Genomic DNA, 20751 nt, shown 5'->3' with positions numbered 1-20751 from the left:
ATGAGAAGAAGGAGAAGGAGAAGGATGAGAAGAAGGAGAAGGAGAAGGATGAGAAGAAGGAGAAGGATGAGAAGAAGGAGAAGGATGAGAAGAAGAATGAGAAGAAGGAGAAGGATGAGAAGAAGGATGAGAAGAAGGAGAAGGATGAGAAGAAGGAGAAGGATGAGAAGAAGGAGAAGGATGAGAAGAAGGAGAAGGAGAAGGATGAGAAGAAGGAGAAGGAGAAGGATGAGAAGAAGGAGAAGGATGAGAAGAAGGATGAGAAGAAGGAGAAGGATGAGAAGAAGGAGAAGGAGAAGGATGAGAAGAAGGAGAAGGATGAGAAGAAGGAGAAGGATGAGAAGAAGGAGAAGGAGAAGGATGAGAAGAAGGAGAAGAAGGAGAAGGATGAGAAGGAGAAGGATGAGAAGAAGGAAAAGGAGAAGGATGAGAAGATGGAGAAGGAGAAGGATGAGAAGAAGGAGAAGGAGAAGGATGAGAAGAAGGAGAAGGAGAAGGATGAGAAGAAGGAGAAGGATGAGAAGAAGGAGAAGGAGAAGGATGAGAAGAAGGAGAAGGAGAAGGATGAGGAGAAGGAGAAGGATGAGAAGGAAAAGGATGAGAAGAAGGAGAAGGAGAAGGATGAGAAGAAGGAGAAGGAGAAGGATGAGGAGAAGGAGAAGGATGAGAAGAAGGAGAAGGATGAGAAGAAGGAGAAGGAGAAGGATGAGAAGAAGGAGAAGGATGAGAAGAAGGAGAAGGAGAAGGATGAGAAGAAGGAGAAGGAGAAGGATGAGAAGAAGGAGAAGGAGAAGGATGAGAAGAAGAAGAAGGAGAAGGATGAGAAGGAGAAGGATGAGGAGAAGGAGAAGGATGAGAAGAAGGAGAAGGATGAGAAGAAGGAGAAGGATGAGAAGAAGGAGAAGGATGAGAAGAAGGAGAAGGAGAAGGATGAGAAGAAGGAGAAGGATGAGAAGAAGGAGAAGGAGAAGGAGAAGCAGAAGGAGAAGGATGAGAAGAAGGAAAAGGAGAAGGATGAGAAGAAGGAAAAGGAGAAGGATGAGAAGATGGAGAAGGAGAAGGATGAGAAGAAGGAGAAGGAGAAGGATGAGAAGAAGGAGAAGGAGAAGGATGAGAAGAAGGAGAAGGAGAAGGATGAGAAGAAGGAGAAGGAGAAGGATGAGAAGAAGGAGAAGGAGAAGGATGAGAAGAAGGAGAAGGATGAGAAGAAGGAGAAGGATGAGAAGAAGGAGAAGGATGAGAAGAAGGAGAAGGATGAGAAGAAGGAGAAGGATGAGAAGAAGGATGAGAAGAAGGATGAGAAGAAGGATGAGAAGAAGGAGAAGGATGAGAAGAAGGGACAGTTCTGTGACAGTTTCTCTCTATTTATGACAGTTCTGGGACATTCACTCCATACAGCTGTTTCAACCGCTGTATGGAGGGAATGTCATGGAACTGTCAGAAATAGACTATTAATGACAGTTCTGGGACTGTCCTTCCATGCAGCGGTTGAAACATTGTATGTATTTGTTTCCATAAATGGATCCATTTATGGAAACAAATACATACAATGTTTCAACCGCTGTATGGAAGGACAGTCCCAGAACTGTCATTAATAGTCTATTTCTGACAGTTCTATGACATTCCCTCCATACAGCGGTTGAAACAGCTGTATGGAGTGAATGTCCCAGAACTGTCAGAAATAGACTATTTCTGACAGTTCTGGGACTGTCCTTCCATACAGCGGTTGAAACATTGTATGTATTTGTTTCCATAAATGGATCCATTTATGGAAACAAATACATACAATGTTTCAACCGCTGTATGGAAGGACAGTCCCAGAACTGTCAGAAATAGTCTATTTCTGACAGTTCCATGACATTCCCTCCATACAGCGGTTGAAACAGCTGTATGGAGTGATTGTCCCAGAACTGTCAGAAATAGTCTATTTCTGACAGTTCTGGGACATTCACTCCATACAGCTGTTTCAACCGCTGTATGGAGGGAATGTCATGTAACTGTCAGAGTCCCAGAACTGTCATTAATAGTCTATTTCTGACAGTTCCATGACATTCCCTCCATACAGCGGTTGAAACAGCTGTATGGAGTGAATGTCCCAGAACTGTCAGAAATAGACTATTTATGACAGTTCTGGGACATTCACTCCATACAGCGGTTGAAACATTGTATCTATTTTTTTCCATAAATGACATTCTGCAGATACACTTAGAGGAGCGCTGCAGATACACTTTTTGCCGGCTTGGAATTATTCTTATTTTCATCCTACTTCTTCTTTTTCTTCTTATGAGGATGAGGATGAGGATGAAGAAGAAGAAGTAGGATGAAAATAAGATTAATTCCAAGCCGGCAAAAAGTGTATCTGCAGCGCTCCTCTAAGTGTATTTGCAGAATGTCATTTATGGAAAAAAATAGATACAATGTTTCAACCGCTGTATGGAAGGACAGTCCCAGAACTGTCATAAATAGTCTATTTCTGACAGTTCTGGGACATTCACTCCATACAGCTGTTTCAACCGCTGTATGGAGGGAATGTCATGGAACTGTCAGAAATAGACTATTAATGACAGTTCTGGGACTGTCCTTCCATACAGCGGTTGAAACATTGTATGTATTTGTTTCCATAAATGGATCCATTTATGGAAACAAATACATACAATGTTTCAACCGCTGTATGGAAGGACAGTCCCAGAACTGTCATTAATAGTCTATTTCTGACAGTTCCATGACATTCCCTCCATACAGCGGTTGAAACAGCTGTATGGAGTGAATGTCCCAGAACTGTCAGAAATAGACTATTTTTGACAGTTCTGGGACTGTCCTTCCATACAGCGGTTGAAACATTGTATCTATTTTTTTCCATAAATGACATTCTGCAAATACACTTAGAGGAGCGCTGCAGATACACTTTTTGCCGGCTTGGAATTAATCTTATTTTCATCCTACTTCTTCTTCTTCATCCTCATCCTCATAAGAAGAAAAAGAAGAAGTAGGATGAAAATAAGAATAATTCCAAGCCGGCAAAAAGTGTATCTGCAGCGCTCCTCTAAGTGTATCTGCAGAATGTCATTTATGGAAAAAAATAGATACAATGTTTCAACCGCTGTATGGAGTGAATGTCCCAGAACTGTCATAAATAGTCTATTTCTGACAGTTCTGGGACATTCACTCCATACAGCTGTTTCAACCGCTGTATGGAGGGAATGTCATAGAACTGTCAGAAATAGACTATTTATGACAGTTCTGGGACTGTCCTTCCATACAGCGGTTGAAACATTGTATGTATTTGTTTCCATAAATGGATCCATTTATGGAAACAAATACATACAATGTTTCAACCGCTGTATGGAAGGACAGTCCCAGAACTGTCATTAATAGTCTATTTCTGACAGTTCCATGACATTCCCTCCATACAGCGGTTGAAACAGCTGTATGGAGTGATTGTCCCAGAACTGTCAGAAATAGTCTATTTCTGACAGTTCTGGGACATTCACTCCATACAGCTGTTTCAACCGCTGTATGGAGGGAATGTCATGGAACTGTCAGAAATAGACTATTAATGACAGTTCTGGGACTGTCCTTCCATACAGCGGTTGAAACATTGTATGTATTTGTTTCCATAAATGGATCCATTTATGGAAACAAATACATACAATGTTTCAACCGCTGTATGGAAGGACAGTCCCAGAACTGTCATTAATAGTCTATTTCTGACAGTTCCATGACATTCCCTCCATACAGCGGTTGAAACAGCTGTATGGAGTGAATGTCCCAGAACTGTCAGAAATAGATTATTTATGACAGTTCTGGGACATTCCCTCCATACAGCGGTTTCCGGCAAAAAGTGTATGTGCAGAGTTCCTCTATTCTGCAGATACACTTAGAGGAGCTCTGCAGATACACTTAGAGGAGCTCTGCACATACACTTTTTGCCGGCTTGGAATTATTCTTATTTTCATCCTACTTCTTCTTCTTCTTCTTCTTCATCCTCATCCTCATCCTCTTCTTCTTCTTCTGAGGATGAGGATGAAGAAGAAGAAGAAGAAGAAGAAGAAGTAGGATGAAAATAAGATTAATTCCAAGCCGGCAAAAAGTGTATGTGCAGAGCTCCTCTAAGTGTATCTGCAGAGCTCCTCTAAGTGTATCTGCAGAATAGAGGAACTCTGCACATACACTTTTTGCCGGCTTGCAATTATTCTTATTTTCATCCTACTTCTTCTTCTTCTTCTTCTTCTTCATCCTCTTCTTCTTCTTCTGAGGATGAGGATAAAGAAGAAGAAGAAGAAGAAGAAGTAGGATGAAAATAAGATTAATTCCAAACAGGCAAAAAGTGTATGTGCAGAGCTCCTCTAAGTGTATCTGCAGAATAGAGGAACTCTGCACATACACTTTTTGCCGGCTTGGAATTATTCTTATTTTCATCCTACTACTTCTTCTTCTTCTTCATCCTCATCCTCATCCTCAGAAGAAGAGGATGAGGATGAGGATGAAGAAGAAGAAGAAGAAGAAGAAGAAGTAGGATGAAAAGAAGAATAATTCCAAGCCGGCAAAAAGTGTATGTGCAGAGTTCCTCATTTTTCTGACAGTTCTCTCACAGCTTCTTCACATGTACAGTGGTTGAAACATCTGTATCCTAAATGGAAACTAATAGATACAATGTTTCAACCGCTAAACATGTGTTCCTTCTGTCAGAGAACTGTCAGAAATAGCGGAGCTCACTGCAGGGACACTTTTGCCGGCTGATCGGGAAATGTTCGATTCGCGCACCCGAAGTAGGCAAAATTTCGGTTTCGCCGCGAATCGAATATTTCCTGAAATTCGACTCGAATTCCGGTTCGCCTGGTTCGATTCGCTCATCTCTATTTATAATCACAAATCATTTTTTACATTTTTATATTTTTTTTAACATACTGTCACCCTAGCAGTACAGTGTCACCATAGTGACACTGTACTACTTGTTGGAGGGCGATTTATTTGTTTTACACTGATTGCTTTTACACCCATAAAGGCTGTAAAAGCAATCATTTCTCCTTCTCTCTGGCTGCATTCCTGCAGCCATTGAGAAATAATGTGTGAGCTGTGATTGGTCACAGCTTGTCACATGGTACAAGGCTGCTGTGAATAGCCTTGTACCATGTGATCATTCACAGCTTTCACTCGTAGGAAGCAATGATGTCAGAAGTGACATCTTGCTTACACCTATTCATGTGATCACCGATTGGCCAATCAGTGATCACATGATCGAGACCTTACACAGAGGTCCCGTACAGCGATCGGAGGACACAGTGGGCACCGGGTCACGGTGCCGCGTGCTCCCAGGGAGCGAGCACAATCCAAAATGGCAGGCGCTATTTATGAACGGCTCCCAGGGAGCGTGCACAATCCAAAATGGTGGGCGCCGTTTATGAACGGCAACCCGCCCCTGCACTGCCACCGTCCGGCCGTTTATATACAGCGGCCGGATGGCAAGTGGTTAAAGCGGTAATAAATAAAATTTATGTTTTTTTTAATCAGGACAAGTTGATTGTGACACCGATTTAGTCCCTAGACAAGTAGTTTTTTGAAAAAATTTCCACGCCCCTGCAATAACCCTGAATTTTTAAACACTCGCACCAAAATGCGAGTCATAGTCCCTCTTTCCCCACAACCCCTCCAGCATGGTGGCGAAAAGTCTTCTCTTTGTGAATGTGCCACACTGTGAGTACAACACCACACACCCCTTCCTCCTGATGGTGGCTGTCAAGTCTGTTGCACAAACCGTAGCGCAGCGGCTGTCCACGGCAGGCACATAAGCGGCTACATGCGAATACGGACCCTGGATGTAGCAAATGCGTGTCCACGGTCGGCATTTCTGTGGAGTTTTGGGAGCACACAAAATTGGCTGCAGGTTATCAGCCCGTTTGTATGCCTCCATAGCACGGAATGTTGCCGTGTCCAGAGACCGTGTGTAGCCACCGCTGAACGTAGCAAACCATCCGCACACCAATTCCCATGTGAATGCAACCTTACCAGACCCCCTAGGTCAGTGGTCGGCAAGCCGCGGCTCGCGAGCCACATGCGGCTCTTTACACACTCTAATGCGGCTCTTCTGTGTGCCAGGCGCCCGCTCCCCTCCCTCCTCTCGGGCTGCCGCCCCAAAAGTCAGGACTCTGCAGCTAGCCCAGCAATGGGCAAACTACGGCCCGGCGGACCTTTTAATCCGGCCCGCGGAGCGTGGCAAACATTGGCTGTCAGGATGTAGGCGGGGCAGCCAGGATGTAGGCGGGGCAGCGTGACGAACTCCTCTCCTCTCACAGTCCGCCCTGAAGACCGGAACGGCGCGGGAACATGGCGAGAGGAACGCGCGGAGCAAAGGTAAGTGAATTGACACAATATGGGGAATGAATTACTATATGGGGGATGAATTACTATATGGGGGATGAATTACTATGGGGGATGTATTTTCAGTTTTAAAAATGTGGCTCTCAAAATAAATTTCAATCGTGGTTTTGGCGAGATTTGGCTCAGTTGAAAAAAAAGGTTGCCCACCACTGACCTAGGTGATGGTCAGCAACTTCAGTTCAGCTTGACAATAAAGGAGGTACAGTAGTTTTCGACTTTTATAAATGACTAAAAGGTAACAGAAGGCCAACGCCTTTTGGGAACCCATCAAGATAAAAGTACTAATTATACCTTCATGTAAAGTAAAGGCCAGCCAGTAGTTTAGTCGCAGCAATGCGTCATCCTCTTTAAGGCAATTGACGTAGTTCAGCAGCAGCGGCCGACGCAGTACACAGCCCATCTGAGCAGGGAGCTGGAATATTTGTGAAAGGACACGGTTAGAATAGACAGAATTTACAAAATTCCAGGCTCACCCTGGTTACAGTTTTAATTCTCAAATTAAAATGATCAGAAACCCAAAAATAAAAATGGATTATAAAGTGGGGGAAAATTAATTATCTGATCTCCTGCAGATTTTGTAAGTTTGCTCACTTACAATGAAATGGTCTATCATTTTTATCGATGTATTTTAAAACGATAGAGACAGAATATCAACCACAAATCCAGAAAAAAAAAAAATTATATAAAATGCTATAAATTAAGTTGAAGTTCAGTGAGTAAAAAAAGTATTTGATCCCCTACCAACCAACAATGATTCTGGCTCCCACAGACTGGCTATGTGCTACACAGATTAGTCCTGTCAATTTAACCACTTCCCGTCCAGCCCATGTACATAAACGGCAGGACGGGAGCAGTGCAGGAGCGGGTTGCTGTTTATAAACGGCGCCCGCATTCACAGCCTGTGCACACTCCCTGAGAGCACGCAGCTCCGTGATCCGGAGCCCACTGTGTCCTCCAGTTACAGCAAAACACTGATCACTGTACGGGACCTCTATGTGAGGTCCCGATTCATGCGATCACTGATTATGACTGTTCCTGTTATCACTGATTGGCCAATCAGTGATCACAGGAACAGTAGTAAACAAGATGTCGCTTCCTGACATCATTGCTTACTACGTATGAAATCTGTGAATGATCACAGGAGGTCACATGGTACAGGGCTATTCACAACAGCCTTGTACCATGTGACAAGCTGTGACCAATCACAGCTCTCACAGTATTTCTCAATGGCTGGAAGAATGCAGCCAGAGAGAAGGAGAAATTATTGCTTTTACAGCCTTTATGGGTATAAAAGCAAGCAAATCAGCAAAAAAAAAAAAAAAAAACAAAAAAAAAAAAACAAAAAACAAAAACCACCTTCATCACCCACCACAAGTAGTACAGTGTCACTATGGTGACTATCAGACCAGATTATATATATATATATATATATATATATATATATATATCTAGATCTATCTCTCTATCTATCCACACACTTGAAATGCATTTTTATTACAAAATATATGAAAAAGATTTTTAAAAATGCATTTCAAATATACTGCATGTCTTTAAAAATACAAATCTACATTTTTGGAATGCATGTACAAATACATGTAAAAATATGTTAAAATGACTTTTTTAGATGTTAAAAAAAAAAATCAGAATATATATATTTTTAAATATATTCATCATATTTTTTTAATATATAAAAGTCATTTTAACATATATTTGTAAAATAAAAATACAAATATAAATTTTTAGATTGCATAGACATACAGTATATTTGAAATGTATTTTTAAAAATAATTTTCATATATTTTGTAATAAAAATGCATTTCAACATGCAATATACATATATAATATGGCCAAAATTGTAGCATTTCAAATATATGGCAATATATTTGGGAAGAATATTTTTAAAATATAATTTTTCTTCCATATGGGGTAGGCTAATAAGGCTAGGCTTAAAAAAAAAAAAAAAAAAAAAAAAAAACTTAGAAAACCAAAGATTTTTTTTTTTTTTTTTTGGAATGAACTAGATTTTACAGGAAAGCTCTCAAAAGATATACATGAGCAGCAATTTCTAAACATCTTTTTGAAAGTGTTCATTCTAATGTTAATCAATGTATATATATCCTCAGATATATACACAGGTGTCGCGCTCCATATAGAACAGTAATCGTATAAATAATACTGTGACAAAGACTTATTGTGCTACAAAACAGTGCAACATATAGTGCTCAACAAAAATGAATGCTGATTCAACAAAAAGTCCTCTTTATGCTTAAAATATTCAGTGCCAAATTCTGTGCCGTGCCACACTCCCCGTGCTCTAAAGACAGATGTGCGCTCACCTCCTTCTTTAGCCACCCACAGTGGCTAACAGCGCTTTAGTTAGTGGTAGGTAGTGATCTTCATATATATATATATATATATATATATATATATATATATATATATATATATATATATATATATATATATATATATATATATATATATATATCCATCCATGCCATGGATATATTGCCTTTTTCCTGCCACCAGAGGTCTCCCTTTTTCCTCCTTCCACACTGAGCCTCAATGGGTAGTAGGGATGGTTATTATTAGTATTTTCTTCTCCCTCCTCTCCTCCTTCCGCCTCCTCCCTCCTCTCCTCCTTCCCTCCGGAGGCGGAAGGAGGAGAGGAGGGAGAAGAAAATACTACTAATAACCATCCCTACTACCCATTGAGGCTCAGTGTGGAAGGAGGAAAAAGGGAGACCTCTGGTGGCAGGAAAAAGGCAATATATCCATGGCATGGATGTATATATATATATATATATATATATATATATATATATATATATATATATATATAATATATGAAGATCACTACCTAGTCCTGAGAGGACAAAAAGCGCTGTTAGCCACTGTGGGTGGCTAAAGAAGGAGGTGAGCGCACATCTATCTTTAGAGCACGGGGAGTGTGGCACGGCACAGAATTTGGCACTGAATATTTTAAGCATAAAGAGGACTTTTTGTTGAATCAGCATTCATTTTTGTTGAGCACTATATGTTGCACTGTTTTGTAGCACAATAAGTCTTTGTCACAGTATTATTTATAAGATTACGGTTATATATGGAGCGCGACACCTGTGTATATATCTGAGGATATATATACATTGATTGTTATATATCACATGTTTCACACAGATAATGAGTATTGTGTAAAGTGTTGATGCACCATTTCATTTGATTTAATTATTTCAAAAATATTTTTTTACACTAAGGGAGTATCGCATTTTGGCTCACGAGTATCACTATATCTTTTTATTAGTTCATTCTAATGTTGACCCCGTCGTTTCAGTCACTGGCCAAGAGAAAAGTTTACGGAACATGAGTTCAGCAATTACAGCATTAATAAAAATATTTTAGCTCTAGGCAATAATTATAAAAAAACAAAAAAAACAAAAAAACAGACACACACACACGCCAAGCCTGAATGGGAAAAAAATAAAAATAAAAAAAACACACACAACACATATGCCAAGCCTGAATGGGGAAAAAAAAATGAAAAAAAAAATTGGACAAAGTGCCCTATAACTCCTCACATTTTGATTCAGGATAGTTTCCAACAGCTCAGCAAATGTCTTCACTTCTTCCAAAGGCAAAGATGAATACGCATCAACGTCTTTAGTAGAATCATTCTGAACACGGCTACTGCACACAGGAACATCAAAGTTGCTATTCCACTTCTGCAAAATACAAAAAAAAAATAAATCACAATATAATCATTATAAATTGCAAAATCGGATATCCAGTCACAACAGAAAGCATGGGATTTTTTTCCTATTTTTTTTCATGGTGGGAAGAAAATATTACCACTAGCTAGAATTTCCCAATCTAGGCGGCTTTACCTCATCTCAAACCACACAGGGGACTGATTTACTAAATATGATAGAGTGCAAAATCTGGTAGAAACCAATCAGCTTCCAGGTTTTATTGTCAAGGCTTCATTGAACAAGCTGAAGGTAGAAGCCGATTGGCTGCCATGCACAGCTGCACCAGATTTTGCACTCTCCAGTTTTAGTAAATCAACTGCAGTGTCTTTTTTTTTTCAAAATCCTTCAGCTTATAACATCGGACTAAAGATCTACACAAAGTTTACAACAGAATTGTTGGCGGGTAATTTCTAGAGATCAATTGATAGAGTGCTACAAACTAAAATCTGAATAGGTGTTCGCTATATTAATGGGGGAAAAAAAAAAAAAAAAGATAGGTGCGCCGCCGTTCAGTTAACCCCTTCACGCCTAAAGGGTAATACAAATCTTAATGCTTAAGCACAATTTTGCAACGCTGACATGTGTTAGTAAAACCGAACTACTTTGTACATCCAGGTGGATTATACCGCGTTTTTTTCAGGACAAATTTGGCTTTCGTTTGGTGGTAAATGGTAATGGATAGCTACCGATTATTTTTTTTTTATTATCAAAAGGAAAACTGGCCCAAAATAGTGAAAAAAAAAACAAAAAAAAAAAAAACATCACACCGATCACATTTTGTTGCTTTGAAGACTGAAATGAAGACAGACACAGTTTTTGTTTTATCCAGCAGGGTTTACTCTGTCTTCATTTCAGGCTGCAAAAGCAACAAAATGCGATTGTTTTAACCACTTCCTGTCCAGCCCGTGTACATAAACGGCAGACGGTGGCAGTGCAGGGGCGGGTGGTTGTTTATAAACGTTGTCCCGCTTCCCTGCCTGTGCGTACTCCGCTGGGACACAGTGGAACACCGATCGCTGTACGGGACCTCTGAGTGAGGTCCCGATCATGTGATCACTGATCGGCCAATCAGTGATCACATGAACAGTAGTAAACAAGAGGTCAATTCTAACATCATTGCTTACTACGTGTGAAATCTGAATGATCACAGAGATCACATGGTACAGGGCTATTCACAACAGCCTTGTACCATGTGACAAGCTGTGACCAATTACAGTATTTCTCAATGGCTGCAGCCAGGGAGAAGAAATGATTGCTTTTACAGCCTTTATGGGTGTAAAAGCAATCAGTGTAAAAAAAAATAAAATAAAATCTTCATCACCCCCCACAAGTAGTACAGTGTCACTATGGTGACACTGTACTGCCGGGGTGACAATATGTAAAAATTAAATTAAAAAAATAAAAAACACAAAAATTTGTTTTTAAAATGATAATTTTTGGTTATAAACCAATTTAGGTTATTTTTTTACTAAAAAGATAGCGGAATACATTTTGACCAAGATTTATGTAGAAAGATTATTTGCAAAATTTTTTTATTTGAAAAATACTTAGTTTTTCAAAATTTTTGGACTTTCATTTATATAGCAAAAAATTCCAGTTGTGAATAAATACCACCAAAATAAAAGTTTTATCTGTCTCAAGAAAAATACAAAAAAAAAAAAAAAAATTTGAAAAGCTGGGCGTACTGAAGTCAAATCGAAGAATCGACTTCAGTACAACCAGCCAGATAGATGGATGGAATCTCAACCAATCCCGGCTGAACCAGCGGAGACTCAATCCATCTTTGGCTGGCTTTAGTAAACAAACTGAAGATGAGGCTGCAGCTAGGAGCAGTTCTCCTGTACAGCCTCAGCTGTCAATGACATGACAGCTAGCAGGCGGTTTCAAAGAACTGCCAGCCAGCATCTACAGCAGGGCTTAAAATTTCGAGTCTAGACCTACTAGCCAGGCACAAACCTTACTCTCCACCAGTTGCCCCACCCAACCTTGCCCATGCCCGCCTCCAACCCCACCCGCGGACCATCCCAACCTCGACCCCAACCACGCCCCCTTAAAGCTTATGAAATTACATTTTTTTTTTTTAGAATAAAGAGTCCAAAATATAAAACTGTATACAGTAATGTATATCCCCCTCCCCTGTACCCCATTATAGTGATATGACGTGTATACAATAATGTATATCCCCCTCCCCTGTACTCCATTATAATGATATGACATGTATACAGTAATGTATATCCCCCTCCCCTGTACCCCATTATAGTGATATGACATGTATACAGTAATGTATATCCCCCTCCCCTGTACCCCATTATAGTGATATGACGTGTATACAGTAATGTATATCCCCCCTCCCCTGTACCCCATTATAGTGATATGACGTGTATACAGTAATGTATATCCCCCCCTCCCCTGTACCCCATTATAGTGATATGACATGTATACAGTAATGTATATCCCCCTCCCCTGTACTCCATTATAGTGATATGACATGTATACAGTAATGTATATCCCCCTCCCCTGTACTCCATTATAGTGATATGACATGTATACAGTAATGTATATCCCCCCTCCCCTGTACCCCATTATAGTGACATGTATACAGTAATGTATATCCCCCTCCCCTGTACTCCATTATAATGATATGACATGTATACAGTAATGTATATCCCCCTCCCCTGTACCCCATTATAGTGATATGACGTGTATACAGTAATGTATATCCCCCTCCCCTGTACTCCATTATAGTGATATGACATGTATACAGTAATGTATATCCCCCCTCCCCTGTACTCCATTATAGTGATATGACATGTATACAGTAATGTATATACCCCTCCCCTGTACTCCATTATAGTGATATGACATGTATACAGTAATGTATATCCCCCTCCCCTGTACTCCATTATAGTGATATGTATACAGTAATGTATATCCCCCTCCCCTGTACTCCATTATAGTGATATGACATGTATACAGTAATGTATATCCCCCTCCCCTGTACTCCATTATAGTGATATGTATACAGTAATGTATATCCCCCCTCCCCTGTACTCCGTTATAGTGATATGACATGTATACAGTAATGTATATCCCCCTCCCCTGTACTCCATTATAGTGATATGACATGTATACAGTAATGTATATCCCCCTCCCCTGTACTCCATTATAGTGATATGACATGTATACAGTAATGTATATCCCCCTCCCCTGTACTCCATTATAGTGATATGACATGTATACAGTAATGTATATCCCCCTCCCCTGTACTAGATTATAGTGATATGACGTGTATACAGTAATGTATATCCCCCCTCCCCTGTACTCCATTATAGTGATATGTATACAGTAATGTATATCCCCCTCCCCTGTACTAGATTATAGTGATATGACATGTATACAGTAATGTATATCCCCCTCCCCTGTACCCCATTATAGTGATATGACATGTATACAGTAATGTATATCCCCCTCCCCTGTACCCCATTATAGTGATATGACATGTATACAGTAATGTATATCCCCCTCCCCTGTACCCCATTATAGTGATATGACATGTATACAGTAATGTATATCCCCCTCCCCTGTACCCCATTATAGCGATATGATGTGTATACAGTAATGTATATCCCCCCTCCCCTGTACCCCATTATACTGATATGACATGTATACAGTAATGTATATCCCCCTCCCCTGTACCCCATAATAGTGATATGACATGTATACAGTAATGTATATCCCCCCTCCCCTGTACCCCATTATAGTGGTATGACATGTATACAGTAATGTATATCCCCCCCTCCCCTGTACTCCATTATAGTGATATGACATGTATACAGTAATGTATATCCCCCCTCCCCTGTACTCCATTATAGTGATATGACATGTATACAGTAATGTATATCCCCCTCCCCTGTACTCCATTATAGTGATATGTATACAGTAATGTATATCCCACCTCCCCTGTACTCCATTATAGTGATATGACATGTATACAGTAATGTATATCCCCCTCCCCTGTACTCCATTATAGTGATATGACATGTATACAGTAATGTATATCCCCCTCCCCTGTACTCCATTATAGTGATATGTATACAGTAATGTATATCCCACCTCCCCTGTACTCCATTATAGTGATATGACATGTATACAGTAATGTATATCCCCCCTCCCCTGTACCCCATTATAGTGATATGACATGTATACAGTAATGTATATCCCCCCTCCCCTGTACCCCATTATAGTGATATGACGTGTATACAGTAATGTATATCCCCCTCCCCTGTACTCCATTATAGTGATAGGACATGTATACGGTAATGTATATCCCCCTCCCCTGTACTCCATTATAGTGATAGGACATGTATACAGTAATGTATATCCCCCTCCCCTGTACTCCATTATAGTGATAGGACATGTATACGGTAATGTATATCCCCCTCCCCTGTACTCCATTATAGTGATATGACATGTATACAGTAATGTATATCCCCCCTCCCCTGTACTCCATTATAGTGATATGTATACAGTAATGTATATCCCCCCCCCCGTACTCCATTATAGTGATAGGACGTGTATACAGTAATGTATATCCCCCTCCCCTGTACTCCATTATAGTGATAGGACATGTATACGGTAATGTATATCCCCCTCCCCTGTACTCCATTATAGTGATATGTATACAGTAATGTATATCCCCCTCCCCTGTACTCCATTATAGTGATATGTATACAGTAATGTATATCCCCCTCCCCTGTACTCCATTATAGTGATATGTATACAGTAATGTATATCCCCCTCCCCTGTACTCCATTATAGTGATATGTATACAGTAATGTATATCCCCCTCCCCTGTACTCCATTATAGTGACATGTATACAGTAATGTATATCCCCCTCCCCTGTACTCCATTATAGTGATATGATGGTGATATAAAAATCCTCCCTTGTATTAAAGCTCTACAGACCTATATAGAAATAGCTACTCACTCTTTTCTGAGTTTGAGTCAGTTTGCGGTCACACTCCGGATCTCCCACTCTTCTCTTCACAGCAGTTTTCCACTCACGGGCAAACAGAAATGTCGATTTCTGGAAAAACCTCTGCAAAAAGTTGAGACGTATTATAAAGGTCATGCTTGCTTTTAAAAAAACGCCATTTTCTAAAATTACTTTCCCCCCCCCCATACATAAAAGACCCTAACCAAAAGACATTTCATTTGCCAAATGCCATTATTTTTATGGAAAAATACTTATTTGAACACTTTGCTGCTGATCTCTTTACAGCCACTTCCTGTCTACATGCACTCCAGTGACGGCTGCGTGGCCCCATCACCCTCTCTATCTGACCCGTTTACTCTTTATCACGGAAAATTGTACGTGAAAGAAAAATCCCACATTTTGGGCTGTCCCCAGAACAGGAAGAGAGGGAATATCTTCCAATGGGGGACACTAGTTCTGGTGACGAAGAAGAAAGTGGAAATTGACTTTCTAGGCGCAGAAATTCGGTACACAAATGGATAGGCCGGGTTCTGCACCCCCATACCTGACCTCTGGAGGTTGCTTTCATTCATTTATTTATGGTACTTATATAGCGCCATGAATTTACGCAGTGATTTATATATATATATATATTATTCACAGCAGTCCCCGCCCCCGAGGAGCGTACAATCTAAGGTATATTAGCTGTGGGCGAATTGTGCAACGACATCATACAAGATATATTTTAGAGATGATGTGTTATTAAAGGAACATTGATTTGATACCGGAGAGAAGCCGGTGCCGGAACCAGGGTCCGCTTGCTGCGAAGAGCCAGCTTCCTTCATGTCCCGTTGGTGTGGTCCACAGCCTCTGCTGGGTTTCAAACGCCGCCCCAACCACCCGATCCGGATGCCTGCGCCTTCTTCTATGAGACTGGAACCAGCGTCCCCAGGCGCCCGCTGATGACGTCACCGCGCCGGACCTCCTGCTTTGGAGCGCATAGACACGCCCCCGGAACACTGAAGCCTATGCTGGAGAAGGGGAGGGAGGGCTTTCTGGGCTCACGGGGAACGGATGCCCCAAGCTCACCGCTGGACACACAGCCTGTTCCCCCTGCGGGTGATCTCACCGGCGGTCTCCTCCACGGAGGAATGAAGCCCATCCCGAATGCAGCCCTACTCCACTCACCATGGAGGGATCGCGTCGGGAGAGGAGGCAAGTCTGACATCGGGAGTTATTTCATTCTTCCAAGTTGCCCCTAGAGTGCAGAGACCCCCCCAGGCTCCTGCCGTGTGTTCTTCCGGATCAGGAAACACTAAAAACTTGAAGGCCTGGAGGTCCGCCTTTAAGGCGTTGGGATTACGCGTTTCCTCACCCAGAGGGAGGAGCTCTACGTCTCAAGGGGCTGTCCTGGAAGAAAGCCATTTCCCACATTCTTCTTCTCAGTATTCTATACAGGGACGTGGCACTCGTTCATCTATTGGGGTTGCCCTCCTACCACACGAGGGTCACCCCAACCTTCCAATACATTCTAGTTCTGGGACAACGAAGGATTCACTGACTTGAGGAATTTCCTCTCACTTCCTGTTTTGGCTCTGAGACAGTAAGTGAAGGGAAAACTCCCAATGGAACACAGATGAGGGGAAAAAAAAAAAAAACACAACACACACACTGACAGGGGTTATAACCCTCGCTTTATCCAAAATGAAAAAAAATAAGTTTTGCCTTTAGTTTTACATTTAACACAATAAAGAATACATGTCATTTTAGTAACTGGGTAACACACAAACCAGTTATGGGCATTGGGCATGCAACACCTGCCCAAAAAAAAACAAAAAAAAAACCTTCATCAAAATATTTTGGATGTGTCTAGCATGCCCAGTCTCCTTTCATGTATCTCTCCATCTGCACTACACTGACACTGTACTGATGACACTGACTGGGAAGGGGTAACATCTAGGGGCAATTCGGAGGTTAACTGAGCCTAACAAAATGGAATGTGCGTAATTTATTTAAGGTACTTATATAGCGCCGTCAATTTACGCATCACTTTACATATATACACACACACACATATATATATATATACATACACACACACATTAATTATATATATATATATATATATATATATACATATACATATATATATATATACATATACATACACACACACACACACACACACACACACACACATATATATATAAAAACAGTCACATCAGTCCCTAACCCTCAAGGGGTGTACAATCCCTAACTTACATTCATACATACACATACTAGGGACAATTTAGACAGGAGCCAATTCACCTACCAGCATGTCTTTGGAGTGTGGAAGGAAACCGGAGTACCCAGAGGAAACCCACACAGGTACAGGGAAAACATGCAAACTCCAGGCAGGTGGTGCTGTGGTTGGGATTTGAACCATCGACCCGAGTACTGCCAGGCGGAAGTGCTCACCATTTAGCCACTGTGCTGCCCAATATATTACTATAATATGTGCTGCTTTTACTTTACTATCTGGCTGTTTTTTCTCCCTGCTTTGCAAGGAGAAGAAACAGACAGATTGCTGTTTAAAGTACACAGAGTTTTGCGTTTTTTGTAGACACAGAACTCAGGGTGTGTTTGGCCACAGGAAATCAGCTAAAGTCACTGGCATTGCCGTGTCGGCAGGGGGTGCGTACATACCTAAACCCAGCAGCAAGCCAGCGATGCGCAAGTACGTTGTCTGGCCTGCCTGCGCCACTCACCCGCAATAAAACTACGGTGGGTAGGCGGTAAGCAGTTAATTGGGCATTGCATGTCACAAGTGCTGATGTATGTCGATACTTTACCAATAACAAAACACATAAAAAGAAAAAAAAAAAAAAAAACACACCACACTGACAGGGGTTATAACCCTCGCTTTATCCAAAATGAAAAAAAATAAATAAGTTTTGCCTTTAGTTTTACATTAAACACAATAAAGAATATATGTCATTTTAGTAACTGGGTAACACACAACCCAGTTATGGGCATTCAATACCTGCCCAAAAAAAAAAAAAAAAAAAAATAAAAAAGGACGACAAGCGGGACTGGGCCCTTGCAGAAACCAGATGTAGGCTTCTCAGTGTGAAGCCGTATTTCTAACTTACCCTAAATCTGCTCGGTAAACTAACAGAGACCAGTTCAGGGCAGTAAACCTTGTAAAGGGAGAGAAGACCAAGGATGTGAGGCTGCATTCCCTGTGAAGTGAAAAAAAAAAAAATAATATCATACGTATTAATTATCTCAGGGTAGGACAGTTTCAGTTCCACTGATAAACAATAGCCAAGGTGACAACGGCAAATCCCCTCTTTCACCGGGATTTATTCCTCAACCTAGAGCCCTCTTGAACGAATCACCTGGTCCTGGCTGCTTGGAATTGTTGTCTCTATCCATATGTACCCACCGGGTCCTTGGGATTAGGGCCATGAGAGGTTTTTTTAGACACCAAGATTTGATGCATCTAAACCCAAGAACAAAGACCCCCTTATAAACACACCTTACCTGAGCCTTCTCCCATTTCCATTGTAGACAGTGAACACCGAACATTTCTGAAAACTGGGGGGCAGGCAACATGCTTCTCTGTAAGGCAGGCCATAGATGGTGCAAACCAGGGGTTGGGGGGTGAGGACAGCGAACATTTCTGAATACTGGGGGGCAGGCAACATGCTTCTCTGTAAGGCAGGCCATAGATGGTGCAAACCAGGGGTTGGGGGGGGTGAGGACAGCGAACATTTCTGAATACTGGTGGGCAGGCAACATGCTACTCTGTAAGGCAGGCCATAGATGGTGCAAACCAGGGGTTGGGGGGGGTGAGGACAGCGAACATTTCTGAATACTGGGGAGCAGGCAACATGGACAGTGAAAACCGAACATTTCTGAATACTGGGGGGCAGGCATCATGCTTCTCTGTAAGGCAGGCCATAGATGGTGCAAACCAGGGGTTGGGGGGGGGGGTGAAGACAGTGAACATTTCTGAATACTGGGGAGCAGGCAACATGGACAGTGAACACCGAACATTTCTGAATTACTGGGGGGCAGGCAACATGCTACTCTGTAAGGCAGGCCATAGATGGTGCAAACCAGGGGTTGGGGGGGGGGGGGGGTGAGGACAGCGAACATTTCTGAATACTGGGGGAGCAGGCAACATGCTTCTCTGTAAGGCAGGCCATAGATGGTGTAAACTGGCGGTTGGGGGGGGGGGGGGGAAATGAGGACAGCGAACATTTCTGAATACTGGGGAGCAGGCAACATGGACAGTGAAAACCGAACCTTTCTGAATACTGGGGGGCAGGCATCATGCTTCTCTGTAAGCCAGGCCATAGATGGTGCAAACTGGGGGTTGGGGGGGGTGAGGACAGTGAACATTTCTGAATACTGGGGGGCAGGCAACATGCTTCTCTGTAAGGCAGGCCATAGATGGTGCAAACCAGGGGTTGGGGGGGGGGGTGTGAGGACAGCGAACATTTCTGAATACTGGGGAGCAGGCAACATGGACAGTGAAAACCGAACCTTTCTGAATACTGGGGGGCAGGCATCATGCTTCTCTGTAAGCCAGGCCATAGATGGTTGCAAACTGGGGGTTGGGGGGGGGTGAGGACAGCGAACATTTCTGAATACTGGGGGCAGGCAACATGCTTCTCTGTAAGGCAAGCCATAGATGGCTCAATCTGGGGGTTGGGGGGGTGAGGACAGCGAACATTTCTGAATACTGGGGGGCAGGCAACATGCTTCTCTGTAAGGCAAGCCATAGATGGCCCAATCTGGGGGTTGGGGGGGGGTGAGGATAGTGAACACCGAACATTTCTGAATACTGGGGAGCAGGCAACACGCTTCACTGTAAGGCAGGCCATAGATGGTGCAAACTGGGGGTTGAGGGGGGTGAGGAGCAGTGCCTGCTGGGAGAAGACAGCTGAAGTTGATTGATCGAGATTCAAACCCTCTATGGCCGGCTCAAGGCCTCATCTAGACTTGCGGTTGAAGGGTGGGCTTAAATGCGTGGTTGAGGCAGAGTTTTTGCCGCCCCATTCCGCTGCTGCAATAGGCAGAGGACATGGCTGTTTACGTGCCGTGGCCACAATGCTTTGCACCTGCAGCAAAGTTGACTCAACTTGTGATCGGCAGGCATAAGCCCACCGAATGCGACACATTCTAATCATGGGGAAGCGCCGCAAATGCCCATGCAACTGCATGCAGTGCACATAGTTGTGGCATGTTTTTCAGCAAAAATGGGGTTCAAAACCGGCAGTGAGGAAGCATCGCATCGCTTCAATGCCTCTCAGTAGACTCTGCAGCGCGTGCGCAGTGCGGATCGGGCATCAGAGGGAAGGGACATGTCTAAATCTACTCTTCTAGTGCTTAAGCCCAGCAGCCAATCAATAGGTCTGAGCTGTGTTACTGTCTCTCCTGCAATAAAGTTGCATATCCGCACTTTACACGGAGCCGTGCACAGGCAGCTCAGCATACAATTTCGTCAATGGCGAGATGACTAAACTCCTGAATATGTCAGGGATTGATACCCAGAAGCAAGCTGGCAGAACAGGTCATCGTCCAGAGGGGTACTCCAGGAGTCCAGTACACTGCCGAGAAGGGGAGGATACTTCTGTTTTAAGAGGTACGTGGGGGGG

At 42.3% G+C, this 20751-nt stretch overlaps 1 protein-coding gene across 1 annotated transcript in view; it reads right to left on the bottom strand.

Annotated features, from left to right (window-relative positions):
* LOC149430853 (centromere protein I-like) overlaps positions 1-18700 on the bottom strand; it is a gene marked incomplete at its 3' end in the record, with an annotated part of 50926 nt that extends 32226 nt beyond the window's left edge. The window contains exons 1-5 of the mRNA XM_089665991.1: positions 18629-18700; positions 18235-18324; positions 15113-15223; positions 9954-10097; positions 6670-6790 (exon numbers count right to left, since the gene is read on the bottom strand). Of these exons, the coding sequence (XP_089522117.1) occupies positions 6670-6790; positions 9954-10097; positions 15113-15223; positions 18235-18324; positions 18629-18700 (538 nt within the window). The remainder of the gene's footprint in view (positions 1-6669; positions 6791-9953; positions 10098-15112; positions 15224-18234; positions 18325-18628) is intronic.
* Positions 18701-20751: the final 2051 nt, after the last annotated feature.

The sequence above is a fragment of the Staurois parvus genome, unplaced genomic scaffold, assembly GCF_062004578.1.
Source record: "Staurois parvus isolate SC_StPar_1 unplaced genomic scaffold, SC_StPar_1.0 ptg002457l, whole genome shotgun sequence".
In the NCBI taxonomy this organism is placed as follows: domain Eukaryota; kingdom Metazoa; phylum Chordata; class Amphibia; order Anura; family Ranidae; genus Staurois; species Staurois parvus.
Note: the sequence above shows the minus strand (reverse complement) of the source record. Positions and strands in the feature narration are given on the sequence as shown.